This window comes from Notamacropus eugenii, chromosome 3 (assembly GCF_028372415.1).
Source record: "Notamacropus eugenii isolate mMacEug1 chromosome 3, mMacEug1.pri_v2, whole genome shotgun sequence".
Classification (NCBI taxonomy): Eukaryota; Metazoa; Chordata; class Mammalia; order Diprotodontia; family Macropodidae; genus Notamacropus; species Notamacropus eugenii.
The window spans coordinates 214,001,141-214,016,458 of record NC_092874.1 but is presented as its reverse complement, the minus strand read 5'-3'; the positions used below and the strand labels follow the sequence as shown (position 1 = coordinate 214,016,458).

Sequence of the window (15,318 nt, the reverse complement as noted above, 5' to 3'; positions counted from 1 at the left end):
GAATTCCCATTGAGCTATTTAAAATCCTAGAAGATGATACTGTTAAAGTGTTGCACTAAATATGCCAGCAAATTTGGAAAACACAACAGTGACCACAGCAGTGAAGATTAGTTTATGTACCAATCCTGAAAAAGGACAATGCCAAGGAATGTTCAAATTGACAATTGCACACATCACTCATCAGCAAGGTTATGCTTAAGATGCTGCTTCTTAAGATTATGAAGCTAGGTTTCAACAATATGTGAATCAAGAATCACCAGACAAGGAAGCTGGTTTTCAAAGGAGCAGAGGAGCCGGAGTTCAAAATCTCAACATTCCTCCACCTCAAGATGACTTGCATTCTGATTACCCCCCTCCCCAATCTGCCTTCTCTTCTATCACCACCCCCCTTCTCTTATCCCCTTCCCTTTCTATTTTCCTGTAGGGTAAGACAGATTTCTATATTCAATTGCCTGTGCATCTTATCTCCCATTTACATGTAAAAAGAATTTTAGCATTCATTTTAAAAATTTGAGTTCAAAATTCTCATCCTCCTCTCATTGAGAGAAGGCAACCCTCATTGAGAAGGCAAGCAATTCAATACAAGTTATACATATGTAGTCATACAAAACACTTCCATAGTAGTCATGTGAAAGACTAACTATATTTCCCTCCATTGTATCCTGGCCCCTGTTTATTCTCTTCTCTCCTTTCACCCTGTGCCTCCTCAAAAGTGTTTGCTTCTGGTTATTTCCTCACCCAATATGCTCCACTTGTATCACACATACCCCCTCTCTTATCCCCTCACCCCTGCTTTCTGTGAGGTAAGATACATTTCCATATCCAGTTGATTGTGTATGTTATTCCCTCCTTAAGCCAGTTCCTAAGAGATCAAGGTTCACTCATTCCCTCTCACCTCCCTCCTCCTCTCCTCCACTGTAAAAGCTTTCTCTTACCTCTTTTATGTGAGATAATTTACCCCATTCTGCCTCTCCCTTTCTCCTTCTTCTGGTACATTCCTCTATTATCCTTTAATTTTATTTTTTAGATATCTTACCATGTGCCCTCTGTCTATATATATATATATATATATATATTCCCTCCAACTACCCTAATAATGAGAAAAGTCTCATGAGTTACAAATATCATCTTTCCATATAGGAATGTGAACAGTTCAACATTAATGCCTCATGATTTCTCTTTCCTGTTTATTCTTTCATGCTTCTCGTGTCTTGTATTGGAAAGTCAAATTTTCTATTTAACTCTGATCTTTACTCAAGAATGCATTAAATTCTTCTATGTCATTGAATGTCAATTTTATGCCCTCATGGATTACATTCAGTTTTGCTGGGTAGGTGATTCTTGGTTTTAATCCTGGTTTCTTTGACCTCTAGAACATCATATTCCAAGCTCTCTGTTTCTTTAATGTAGAAGCTGCTAAATTTTGTGTTATCCATTGCTCCACTATACTTGAGTTGTTTCTTTCTGGCTGCCTCCAATATCTTCTCCTTGATGTGAGAACTATGGAATTTGGCCATAATATTCCTTGGAGCTTTCAGTTTAGGACCTCTTTAAGGAAGTGATTGGCGGATTTTTTCAATTTCTATTTTATCCTCTGGTTCTAGAATATCAAGGCAATGAAAAAATGGAAGATAATGTGAAATATCTCATTGGAAAAACAACTGACCTGGAAAATAGATGCAGGAGAGACAATTTAAAAATTATGGGACTACCTGAAAGCCATGATCAAAAAAAAGAGCCTAGACGTCATCTTTCATGAAATTATCAAGGAAAACTGCCCTGATATTCTAGAACCAGAGGGCAAAATAAGTATTCAAGGAATCTACCAATGACCACCTGAAAGAGATCCAAAAAGAGAAACTCCTAGGAACATTGTGGCCAAATTCCAGATTTCCCTGGTCAAGGAGAAAATATTGCATGAAGCTAGAAAGAAACAATTCAAGTACTGTGGAAATACAATCAGGATAACACAAGATCTGGCAGCTTCTACATTAAGGGATCGAAGGGCATGGAATATGATATTCCAGAATTCAAAGGAACTGGGACTAGTATATCAGGGCAGTTTAATTTAATAATTTCTTGAAAGATGATGGCTCTTTTTTTGATCATTGCCTTCAGGTAGTCCAATAATTTTAAAATTCTCTCTTCTGGATCATTTTTCCAGGCCAGTTGTTTTTCCAATGAGATATTTCACATTGTCTTCCATTTTTTCATTCTTTTGGTTTTGTTGTGTAATTTCTTGATTTCTCATAGAGCCATTGGATTCCATTTGCTCCATTCTAATTTTTAGGGAATTATTTTCATTAGTGAACTTTAGGACCTCCTTTTCCATTTGGCCAATTCATTTGGCCAATTTTTAAGGCATTCTCTTCATCACTGACTTTTTTTGACTTCTTTTGCAATTTGGTCCAGTCCATTTTTTAAGGTGTTATTTTGTCAAGTATCTTTTTGGGTCTTCTTTAGCAAGCTGTTGAATCTTTTTTTCATTATTTTCTTCCATCACTCTCATTTCTCTTCCAAATTGTTCCTGTGCTTCTCTTACTTGATTTTCAAAATCCCTTTTGAGCTCTTCCACAGCCTGACACCAATTCCTATTTTTTCTTGGAGACTTTGGATGTAGGAGCTTTGACTTTGCTGTCTTCTTCTGAGTCTGTGTTTTGAACTTCCTTGTTACCAAAGTAAGTTTCTGTAGTCTGAATTTTTTCCATTTTTTTTTGTCATTTCTCCAGCCTATTACTTTACTTTTAAACTTTTTGTTTAGCTAGAGCTCTGCTTCCAGTATGGAGAGCATGCTCTTCCAAGCTTAAGGGATTTTATGCAGTTGTTTTCAGAGATACTTCTAGGGACCTGCAAGTTTTCAGTTTTTTCAAGGTATCTAAGAAGTGTTTACTTCTCTCCTGGCCTGTGCTCTCATCTATGAGTGACCACAAATACTTTTTTCTGCTCTGGAACTGTGAGTAGGGTTCCCTTTCCACTTCTACTACAAGCTCTGCTATGCCAGTACTCCTTCTTGCCCTATGGCTGCTAACCAGGATTGGGACCTGGATCTGAGTGTGAGCAAAGCAACAGGATCTTCCCTCAGTGCTAGCAAAGAGACCCCCATGATCTCCTTCTGACCAGCTGTTCAATCCCCCTCTCATCTGTGGGCTGAGAGCCCTGGAAGCAGCCACTGCCCCTGCTGTTTCTACCACTGCTGACTCCCAAGTCCTGTTCCTTGTTCTCTTGGGCTGGGGCTATGCTGTGGCCGGGGCTGGACTGTGCTTCTCTCTCACCTAGGTCTGACAGACCTTTTTTTCTAGGTTGTCTTTAGCATTGGTGGATTGAGAAGTCTGCAAACCATCACAGCTGCCAGTGATTCAGTCCCCTGAGGCCTGCTTATTTCACTGGGACCTGGTCTGTGCTGGCATGGCCCTTACTATACTGAACTACTATCTCAGTCTGATACAACATACCTTTCCTGTCAACCTTCCAGGTTATCCTGGGCTAGAAATTGTCTCACTCTGTCTTTTTGTGCGTTCTGCTGCTCTAGAATTTGTTTAGGGTCATTTTTTTATAGGTATTTGGACAGGTTTGGGGGACAGCTCAGTCAAATCCATGCCTTTACTCTACCATGTTCACTCTTCCACAGAGTATTTTTTAAGGAGTGACCTACTAGCTCCTTTGCTGTCTACCAATATGCCTGTATCTCCCACATCTTTGAAAAATCTGTCACTCAATTACCATTTGACATCTATGTACAATCATTTCAGTGATGTATTTAGAGCATTTAAAAACTAGGTGTTATCAATGATTATCTACATATAATTGAGCTATTTTGGGTGCACTTGTTTGTAACAGTGGTTATTATGACCTTATATTAAGAAGGAAGATAGAAGAAGCAATTCATTAAATTAACTTTGAAATGTATGACATTCTCGCTAATTGATGATTATAATACATACAAAAATATTATAATCTCAATTCTGAATTCCTACTTTAATATCAGTCCAAACAGAATTTATTTCTTGAAATAATACATGTAATTCTTATATCCATTGACAGGGAAGAATGTTTATATGGTGTTTTTCTCTTATGCAATATGAACTCAATTAATGACTGAGTTATTATTCCAAAATCTAATCACAATCTTATATTATTCGATTCCCTATGTCATATCTCCTAACCTTTCTCTTCCCTCTCATTATTCCCTCTACCCTTCAGTTCTTTTCTTAAGCTATCACCCCTGCATTAGATATAAGCTCGTCCCTTCTCTTTCTTGACCTCTTGGTGAACCACTTCAACTATGCACTTATCCTCTACTCTAAGCTCTTGCTCTTTCATCTTATAGCCACTTATTCTTTGCCAGACGATAACTTGGATTACTCTCACTATCTGCCTCCTTTGCTCCTATGTGAGACATCTTCACATGTTTGGAGTAGATATCCTCCTAACTCACTGACTAGTTTGAGGCCTGTAGGTTACCCTTAACCTGGTTTAGACTCTATGCCAAGATAGTTTACCTGGATATAGTTGCTGTGTATGCCATAGCTTCCTAGAATCACAGGTGAGCGTTGAGTGAATGAGATAGACACCAAAAGAGGATGAGCAGCCCTGAAAATGACTTAGCAAGCCCTCACACCAGAGGTGCTCATCCTCCTGAACACACTATATACCTGTCTGTCTTGATCCTGTCCTGCCACTTTCTGATTAAATGACCTAAAGTAAATAATTTCTTGTCTCTGGGCCAGTTTCCTCCTTTATTTGTAAAATGAAGTTGTTGGAACAAATGAACTTCAAAGGAATTTTGACATTCTAACATTCTCCATTAATCCTGTCTATGAGCAATGGAATTGTTTATTCCTATAGGGTCAGTTATATAAAACTTCATAACTCTTGCACTACAGCATGAAAATAATTTTCTGTTTTCTGAAACAATATTGTATGTATTTAATAATTTAATAATCTCCCAGTTTTCATAGTTTGTCTCCTGATTATTTCATGTTTTCCCCAAAATGGGCTAGAAAATTTTGGCATATGAATAAAGCAAAAGTATCTAGCTAATTTTAAAAATGTTTTTACTAAATGTATTCTTTATTTTCATTTAGACCCACCAAATATTGAAGGGAATATGGAATCAGCAAGGGCAGTAGACCTAATCCCATGGATGGAGTATGAATTCCGGGTAGTAGCAACCAATATCTTGGGAACAGGAGAGCCCAGTCTACCATCAAACAGAATAAAAACAGAGGGTGCTGGTATGTAGGGGAAAACATTATTATGTTCTATATCTCCCCCTGCCCCAGTCTCAAGTTCCATTTTATAAACTTTTCTTTTAAAAAATTTTCCTACAAAATGGAAAACAGACCTGAAGAGGAAGCAAGAGTTTGATTTAAGTAGTGTGAATGCTATTGTATGTACATTATTTATCAATGATTTAGTTAATCAAATGATTTGTTCTTTTTAAAGGGTTTGTTTTTGTGCAAATAAAAAAATTAATGAATGACTTTGTTGTATTTCCAAACTTATGGACAATTGTTTCATATCTATAATAAGACTTTCAAAAATTTACCCGTTAAAAAATATAATTTCTTTACCAATAACAATTTAAATGGAAGAGTTGATCTTCTAGGAATAGGACTCAGATATAATACACTAAACCCAAACAAACATTTTTTTTTTTTTGTGAGACTAAACTTCAGAATGGAAGAGGAACATAGGTCCTTCAGAATTATTTTGCTGAGATTAACCAAGTCATTCAAAGTTTGTCATAGTATAATGTTGCTGTTACTGTGCTCTGCTCACTTCACTTTGCATCATTTTTGTCGGGTTGGTGTTTTCCTGCTCTTTCACACTGGGACTCAGGAGCTCCCACTTGTTTGCTGAGGTGGGGCTTGTGGCTGGCTTGCTAGGATGCTTCCTGTCCTGGAATGTGCTCCCCTTTTACCTGAGTGAGATGGACAGTTCTTGCCAGTCCTCCAATTATCTTAGTTTTGATTGCTCCACCCTGTCTTCTTGCTGGCTCTGCTGTTCCAGGATTTGTTCTGGGCTTATGGTTGCTTGTGTGTTTGGAGGTGAATATGGGAGAGATCTGCTCTATTGGCTCCTGGAACCTGTACAAGGACTTTTTAATTTCAAATAATCAAAATTAATCATTTTATTTCACATAATGCTCTTTATCTCTTGGTCATAAATTCTTCTTTTACCCATACATCTGACAGGTAAGCTATTTCATGCTCCCCTGATTAGCTTTTGGTATTAACTTTTATGTCTAAATGCAATACCCACAAGATGTTGGTTTATGCCTAGTTTCTGTCAAACTGTTTTCCACAGTTTTTTTTTTTTTATCAAATAGTGAGTTCTTGTCCCAAAAGCTTGAATCTTTGTGTTTGTCAATTTAGATTACCATGATCATTTACTATTCTGTACCTAATCTATTGGATTGTTCCACTGGTAGCCAGTACCAGATTGTTTCGATGATTAATTTTTTATAATACAGTTTGAGATCTGGTACTGCCAGGTCAACTTTTTTTTTTTCACATTTTTTTGACCTATTCCCTTGGTAGCCTTGATCTTTTGTTTCTCTAGATGAATTTTGTTATTATTATTTTCTAGCTCCATAAAATAAAATATTGGTAGTTTGATGACAGTGAATAAGTACATTAATTTTGATATAATTGTCATCTTTATTATATTGACTTGGTCGACCCATGAGCAATTAATATTTCTCAATTGTTTAGATCTGACTTTATTTTTGTGAAAAATATCTTGTAATTATGTTCATATAGTCCCTGCATTTGTCTTGGCACATAGATGCCCAAGTAATTTATATTGTCTACAGTTATTTTAAATGGAATTTCTCTTGCTGCTAGACATTGTTGAGAGTATATAGAAATGTTGATGATTTATGTAGGTTTATTTTATATGTTTTGCTAAAAGATGTTTGCTAAAGTTGTTAATTATTTCAAATAGTTTTTTTAGTTGATTGTCTGGGATTCACTAAGCATCATCATATTGAAAGAGTTATAATTTTGTTGTTCATTGCCTCTCTTACTGCTCTAGCTAGCCTTTCTATTTTTGTATTTTATTTTTTCCAATACATGTAAAGATAATTTTCAACATTCATTTTTATAAGATTTTTAGTTCCTCCCACACCCCACTCTAAGAAGCCAAGCAGTCTGATATAAGTTATACATGTGCAATCATAGAAGCATTTCTATACTACTCACATTGTGAAACAAGAAATAGAACAAAAAGGAAAAGCCACAACACCGCTCCCCCTCAAAAGAGAAAATAATATGTTTCAGTCTGCATTCAGACTCCATAGTTCTTTCTGTGGATGTGCATAGCATTTTCTGTCATGAGTCTTTTGGAATTTTCTTAGATCATTGTATTTCTGAGAAGAGATACATCAGTCATAATTTATCATTGTACAGTATTACTGTTGCTATATACAGTGTTCTCCTGGTTGTGTTCACCTCACTTTGTCTGAAATCCACTTGCTTTTCATTTTTTATAGCACAATACTATTCCATCACATTTATATCCACAGCTTGTTCAGCCTTTCCCCACTTGATAGGCATTCCCTCAATTTTCAATTCCTTGTCGCCACAAAAAGAGCTACTATAAATATCTTTCTACATGTAGGTCTTTCCCCCATTTTTATGATCTCTTCGGGATAAACCTAGTAGTAGCATTTCAGGATCAAAGGGAATGAATAGTTTGCTCTTTGGGCATAATTCAAAATTTGTAGCTATCATTTCTATTATAATATTGAATAGTTATGGTGATAATAGACATGCTGGCTTCACCCCTGATCTTATTGGGAAGATTTCTAGCTTATCTTTACTGCACGTAATATTTACTGATGGTTTTAGATAAATACCACTCATCCTTTAAGGAAAATTGCATTTATTCCTGTGCATTGGAGTGCTTGTAATAGAAATAGGAGCTGGATTTCATCAAAAACTTTTCCAGCAACTATTAAGATATTATGATTTCTGTTTTTTTTTTTTTTTTTAAACATACAGTCAATTTTGCCAGTAGTTTTCCTATTATTGAACCACTCCTCAATTCCTGGTTTAGATTCCAGCAAATTGTAAAGTATGATCTTTCTTATCTATTGCTGTAATCTCCTTGCTAGTATTTTTCACATCAATATTCATTAGGGAAATTGGTCTATAGTTTTATTTCTCTGTTTTAGCTTTTCATAGTTTAGGTATCAGCACCCTATACGCACACACACACACACACACACACACACACACACACATATATGTATTTTATTTTATTTTTTTGCGTGTGGATATCATCTCTTCTGATTCAACACACCCTGTACTCTCTATGTATGTGTATGTGTGTGTGCGTGTGTATGTATGTACAATCTCTCTATCTACCCAAATACTGAGAAAAAAATTCAAGAGTTATAAATACTGTCCTTCCATGTAGTAATGTAAACAGTTCAGCTTTAGAGAGTCTTTTATGATTTTTCTTTCCTGTTTACCTTTTCATGTTTCTCTTGATTCTTGTCTTGGGAAGTCAAATTTTCTATACAGATCTGGTCTTTTCCTCAATATGAATGATTGAAAGTCCTCTATATCATTGAATTACCATTTATTCTCTTGAAGTATTGCACTCAGATTTGCTGGGTAGGTGATTCTTGGTTTCAATTCCAGTTCCTTTGACTTCTGGAATATAATATTCCACATCCTTCAGTCCCTTAATGTAGAAGCTGCTAGATCTTGTGTTATCCTGATTGCATTTCCACAATGCTTGAATTGTTTCTTTCTAGCTGCTTGCAATATTTTCTCCTTGACCTGGGAACACTGGAATTTGGCCACAATATTCTTTGGAGTTTCTCTTTTTGGATGTCTTTCAGGAGGTGACCAGTGGATTCTTTCAATATTTATCTTCCCCCTGGTTCTACAATATCAGGGCAGTTTTCCTTGATAATTTCATGAAAGATGATGTCTAGGCTCTTTTTTTGATCATGGCTTTCAGGTAGTCCCATAAATTTAAATTGTCTCTCCTGGATCTGTTTTCCAGGTTAGTTGTTTTTCCAATGAGATATTTCACTTTATCTTCCATTTTTTCATTCTTTTGGTTTTGTTTTGTGATTTCTTGGTTTCTCATAAAGTCATTAACCTCCATCTGCTGCATTCTAATTTTTAAAGAACTATTTTCTTCATTGATCTTTCGAACCCCCTTTTCCATTTGGCTAATTCTGCTTTTTAAAGCATTCTTCTCCTCATTGGCTTTTTGAACTTCTTTTACCAACTGAGTTAGCCTATTTTTAAAGGTGTTATTTTCTTCAGCATTTTTCTGGGTCTCATTTAACAAGGTGTTGACTTGCTTTTCATGCTTTTCTTGAATCTCTCTCATTTCTTTTCCCAGTTTTTCCTCCACCTATCTTACTTGATTTTCAAAATCCTTTTTGAACTCTTTCATGGCCTGAGGCCATTGATTATTTATTTTGGATGTTTGGGATATAGAAGCCTTGACTTTTATGTCTTTCCTTGATGGTAAGCATTGTTCTTCCTCATCCAAAGGGATGGGAGAAGATATCCGTTCACCAAGAAAGTAACCTTCTATAGTCTTTTTTTCCCCTTTTTTGGGCATTTTCCCAACCAGTTACTTGACTTTTGGGTCCTTTGTCAAGAGTAGGGTATACTCTGGGAATCTGTAAAATCTCAGTTCCTCCAAGGTGGCACAATCAAGCATGTACACTGGTCTGGGAGGGATTCTTGTGCCCAGAATCTTAGCTGTTACCTTTCCACAGCCACCTGGTCTCCAGTTCCACCAAGTCAGCACTGGGGGCTGATTTTCAGATAAGCTGAATGGGCAGGGCTGCCATTCAGTTTGAGATAAAGATCAGTTCCCTCAAGGCCTCAACACAGGGCTGAGGTAATATGCAGCTCCTCCATGCCCCCAGGGGTTTTTACCATCCAACAATGTATGTGGGTGGCTGTAGGGGCTACTGTGGGACCTGCTGCCAGCTGCTGATGTGGCCTCTGTGGCTGCTGCCTAAGGCCGTAGCTGTGGGAAGGCCCTTCTCCCTTCCCAGCCAGCTGAAAAAACCCTGTTGCTGACCTTTGGCACCTGTGAATTGAGGGATCTGCGAACCCACTGCTGCTGTGACTGGAGATTCTGCCCCTGATGTGTCCTCCTCCCAAAGCCAGGCCACTCTGCGAGGCCAAGGCTGGGCTGGGCTCTGCTCTAGGTACCATGCAATCGAGATTTCCTGTGGGCCTTTCAGATCACCCTGGGCTGGAAATCTCCTCCACTCTGTTGTTCTGCACTTCTGCTGCTCCAAACTTTGTTGAGAGTCCCTCTCTACAGGTATTTTATGGGCTGTGTGGGGAGGGCCTCTGTATGTGTCTTTTTATTCTGCCATCTTGGCTCCACCCCCCTAGTTAGCCTCTTTTTTAAAGCTGTTATTTTCCTAAGCATTTCTTTGGTTCTCCTTTAGTAAGCTCCTAACTTGTTTTTCAAGGTCTTCTATTGCCTGATTCGAGTTTAAATTCCCTTTGGAGGCCCTGGAGGCAGAGGTCTGGACTTCCTCTAACAGTTTGCCTTGTTCTTCCCCATCCAAAAGGATGGGGGGAGACACCTGTTCACCAAGAAAGTAACCTTCTATGGTTTTTTCCCTTTTATGGGCATTTTCCACCCAGCCTCCCTTTGGCCAAGCCAGCACTGGGGGCTGAGATGCAGATGAGCTGCTCCAAATCCTCAGGGGTTTTGGGGGGGGGCAAGGCTGCTATTCAGTGTCAGATTAAGATCAGCTACTCAGGTAGGGGCAGGGCCACCACACAGGGCTCAGGGGGTTTATGATGAGACCTTCAACAATGGGTGCAGGCTACTGCCTGCTTCAGGAGCCTTGTCTGCTGCTGCCTGTACTGCTGCCACATGAGGAGGCCCAAGTTATGGGGCACCCTGCTCCCTTTTCAGCTCACCAAAAAGACCCTCTCACTGAGCTTTGGTGCCTGTAGGTTGAGGGATCTGTGCTGCCACTGGAGATTCTGTCCCTGAAACCTGCTTGAATCTGCTTCTTTTGGTGCTGCATGGCCAAGGCAGGGCTGGGCTCTGCTCTGCATCCTGCACAACATACCTTTCCCGTTGGTCTTTCAGGTCACTCTGGGATAGCTGTGGCTTCTGCTGCTCTAGAATTTGTTGAGAGTTCTTCTTTACAGTTATTTTGTGGGCTGTGGAGTAAGAGCTAGCTTACGTTTGTCTTTCTACTCCGCCATCTTGGCCTATATATATATAACAAAAGAAATTTGATACGAATTCTTCCTTGGCTAGTTTTACCAAAAAAGTATGTAGTACTAAAAGTTGTCATAAATATTTGATAGAATTCACTTGCAAAGCCATCTGTTCTTTTTGATGGTGTGTTCAGTTTCTTTTTCTAAGATAGGGTTATTAAAGTATACCATTTTCTCTTTTGTCAATATGGGCAATTTATATTTTTGTAAATACTCATCCATTTCATTTAGATTTTAGCATTTATTAGTATATAATTGAGCATAATATCCTATTTACTTATATTATTAATTGCTTTAATTTCATCTTCATTAGTGAAGATTAAACTTTTCATTTTTGATGTTAGCAATTTTTTGAGATCAAATTAACCAATAGTTTATTTTTTCCCACAAAATTAACTTCTAGTTTTATTTATTTAAGTAGTTTCCTTACTTTCAGTTTCAATAATTTTTTCATTGGTTTTCAGGATTTCCAATTTGGTATTTAATTGTTTTTTTAAATTTGTTCTTTTTCTGGTTTTGTTTCTTAGCATTGCACCTAATTCATTGATGTGTTCTTTCTCTATTTTATTGATGTAAGCATTTAGAGATATAAATTTTCCCCTACATTCTACTTTGGCTGCATTCCATAAATTTTGGTATATTGTCTCACTATTGTCATCCTCTTTAGTGAAATTATTTTTTTTGCTAATTTATGTATGGAATCCCTCATTCTTTTTCTTTTTTAATTAATTAATTTACTTTTAGTTTTCAACATTCCCTTCCACAAGATTTTGATTTCCAAATTATCTCCCCATCTCTCTCCTCCACCCACTCCAAGGCAGTGTACATTCTAATTATCCCTTCCCCCAATCTGCCCTTCCTTCCATCAAACCCCTATCTTCTCTTCTCCCCATCCCCTTTATTTTCTTGTAACATAACATAGATTTTTATACCTCACTTGCTGTATGTCTTATTTCCCAGTTGCATGTAAAAACAATTTTTAACATCATTTTTAAAACTTTGAGTTTCAATATCTCTCCCTCCCTTCCTCTCTACCCATCTCCACTGAGAAGGCAAACAATTCGATATAGACTATACATATGTAGTTATGCAAAACACTTCTATAACAGGCATGTTGTGAAAGACTATATTTCCCTCCATCCTATCCTGCCCCCTATTTATTCTATTCTCTCTTTTGACCCCATCCCTCCTTAAAAGTGTTTACTTCTAATTAATCCCTCCTCCCATTTGCCCTCCCTTCTATCACCCCACCACCTCCTCTTTCCCCCTACTTTCCTATAGTGTAAGATAGATTTTCATATCAAATTGAGTGTGCATGTTATTCCCTCCTTAAGCCAAATGTGATGACAGTAAGGTTCAATCTTTCCCTCCTACCTCCCCCCTCTTCTCCTCCATTGAAAAGGCTTTTTCTTGCCTCTTGTATGTGAGATAATTTGCCTCATTGTATTTCTCCCTTTCTCCTTCCAATATAGTCCTCTTTCACCCCTTAATTTTATTTTTTTAAATATCATCCCTTCATATTCAACTCACACTGTACCCTCTGTCTATATGTACATAATCTCTACCCTAATACTGAGAAAAGTCTTAGGAGTTACAAATATTATCTTTGCATCTAGGAAGGTAAACAGTTCAACTTTAGTAAATCTGTTACGATTTCTCTTTACAGTTTCTTGCTTCTTTTGATTCTTGTGTTTGAAAGTAAAAGTTCCACTCATCTCTGGTCTTTTCATCAAGAATGCTTAAAAGTCCTCTATTTCATTGAATGACCATCCCTGAGGTAGTATACTCAGTTTTGCTGAGTAGGTGATTCTTGGTTTTAATCCTAACTCCTTTGATCTCTGAAATATCATATTCAAGCCCTTCAATCCCTTAATGTAGAAGTTGCTAAATCTTGTGTTATCCTAATTGTGTTTCCACAATACTTGAATTATTTCTTTCTGGATGCTTGCCTTATTTTCTCCTTGCCCTAGGAGCTCTGGAATTTGGCTACAATATTCCTGGGAGTTATCCATTTGGAATCTCAGGAGGGAATTGGTGGATTCTCTCAATATCTATTTTACTCTGTAGTTCTAGAATATCAGGGCAGTTTTCCTTGATAATTTCTTGAAAGATGATTTATAGGTTCTTTTTTACCATTGTTTTTGGGTAGTCCAATAATTTTTTAACTGTCTCTACTGGATCTATTTTCCAAGTCAGTTGTTTTTCCAGTGATATACTTCACATTGTCTGTTATTTTTCATTCCTTTGGTTTTGTTTTATAATTTCTTGATTTTTTCATAAAGTCATTAACTTCAGTTTTCTTCATTCTAATCTTTAAAGAACTATTTTCTTCAGTGAGCTTTTTGACCTCCTTTTCAATGATGCCATTTCTGCTTTTTTAACGCATTCTTCTCCTCATTGGCTTTTTGGCTCTCTTTTGCCATTTGGATTAGTCTCTTTTTAAAAGTGGCATTTTCTTCAGCACTTTAGCAAGTACTTCACTTGTTTATGATGATTTTCTTGCATCGTTCTCATTTGTCTTCCCAGTTTTTGCTCTATTTCTCTTACTTTTTTTTCAAAATCCTTTTGGAGCTCTTCTATGGCTTGAGACCAATCCATATTTTTCTTGGAGGTTTTGGATGTAAGACCTTTGAATTTATTGTCTTCTGCTGTTTGTATATTTTGGTCTTCCTTGTCACCAAGGTAAGATTCTGTAGTCTAATTTTTTTTTTCCATTTTTTGCTCATTTCCCCAGCCATTTATTTTACTTTTGAGCTCTTTCTCAAAGTAGTTCTGTGCTTCCAGTAGGGTTAGGGGAGTCTAGTGTCAGCTACTCAATTCCCCCACAATCTGTGGGCCTAGAAGTCCAGAAACAGTAGCTGCCTCTGCCCCTGCTACTGCTGTTGCAGGCTCCTCTGCCCCACCCCACACACCATCCTGGGGCCAGACTACTCTACTCTCTCACATAGGTCCTACAGGTTTTTTCCACTGACTTTCCAATTTTTCCTCTGTGTTTTGGGGTTGTGAAGTCTGAAAAACACCATAGGTGCCATTGTTTTAGTCCCCCTGAGGCCTGCTCAGGTCCCGTGTGTGCCAGCATGCCCCACACTGGACTGCACTCTGCTCCCAGTGTGGCCCAATAGGTGCTTCCCATTGAACTTTCCAGCTGTCTTGAGCTGAAGATTTGCTTCACTCCATCATTCTGTATGTTCTGCAGCTCAGAATTTGTTGAGTCATTTTTTACATGTATTTTGTGGGTTTTTGGGATGAACTCTAGCAAGTCCCTGCTTTTATTCCACCATCTTGCCTCCATCCATCCCTCATTTTTTAGGATCAGATTATTTCATTTCCAATTGATATTTATCTATGTTTCCATGACCCTTTGTTGAATGTAATTTTTACTGTATTATGACATAAAAAGAATGCATTAAAATTTCTGATTTTCTGCATTTGGTTGTGACATTTTTATGTCCTCTGATTTTTTTTTTTAATGGTCAACTTTTTGTGTAAGTACCATGTACCACTCAGAGAAAGGTATGTTCCTTTCTATTTCTGTTCAGTTTTTGCCAGAGGTCTATTATTTCTAAGTTTTCTAAAATTCTTTTCATCTCCTTAACTTCCTTCTTGTTTATTAGTTAGATTTATCTAGTTCTGAGAGGGGAAAGTTGAGATCTCCCCACTAGTATAGTTTTCTTGTCTATTTCCTCCTATAAGTAATATAACTTTTCCTTTAAAATTTTACATGCAGTACCATTTGTTGATTATATGTCTAGTATTGATAGTACTTCATTGCCTATGGTACCATTTAGCAAAATATAATTTCCCTGTTTATCTCTTTTAATTAGATCTATTTTTGCTTTTGCTTCATCTGAGATCATGATTACTACCCCTGCTTTATAAAAAATTTCAACTGAAGTATAATGGAGTCTTCTCCAGCCCCTTACTTTTGCCAAAAAAGAACAAACTTATAATTCTGGGTGACATTAATGCTAGAGTAGGCTCAGACTACCAAACTTGGCAGGGAGTCCTAGAGAGGAATGGAGTTGGAAACAGCAACAGCAATGGTCATTTATTGCTGAAGATGTGCATCGCATGATCTCAT

General features: G+C 37.4%; 1 protein-coding gene across 2 annotated transcripts in view; it reads left to right on the top strand.

Annotated features, from left to right (window-relative positions):
- Nucleotides 1-15,318, top strand: part of CNTN1 (contactin 1) — a 284,489-nt gene that overhangs the window by 220,400 nt on the left and 48,771 nt on the right. For both annotated transcript variants that reach the window (XM_072654328.1, XM_072654329.1), the window contains one exon: nucleotides 5,085-5,234. In XM_072654328.1, coding sequence (XP_072510429.1) covers nucleotides 5,085-5,234 — 150 coding nt within the window. The remainder of the gene's footprint in view (nucleotides 1-5,084; nucleotides 5,235-15,318) is intronic.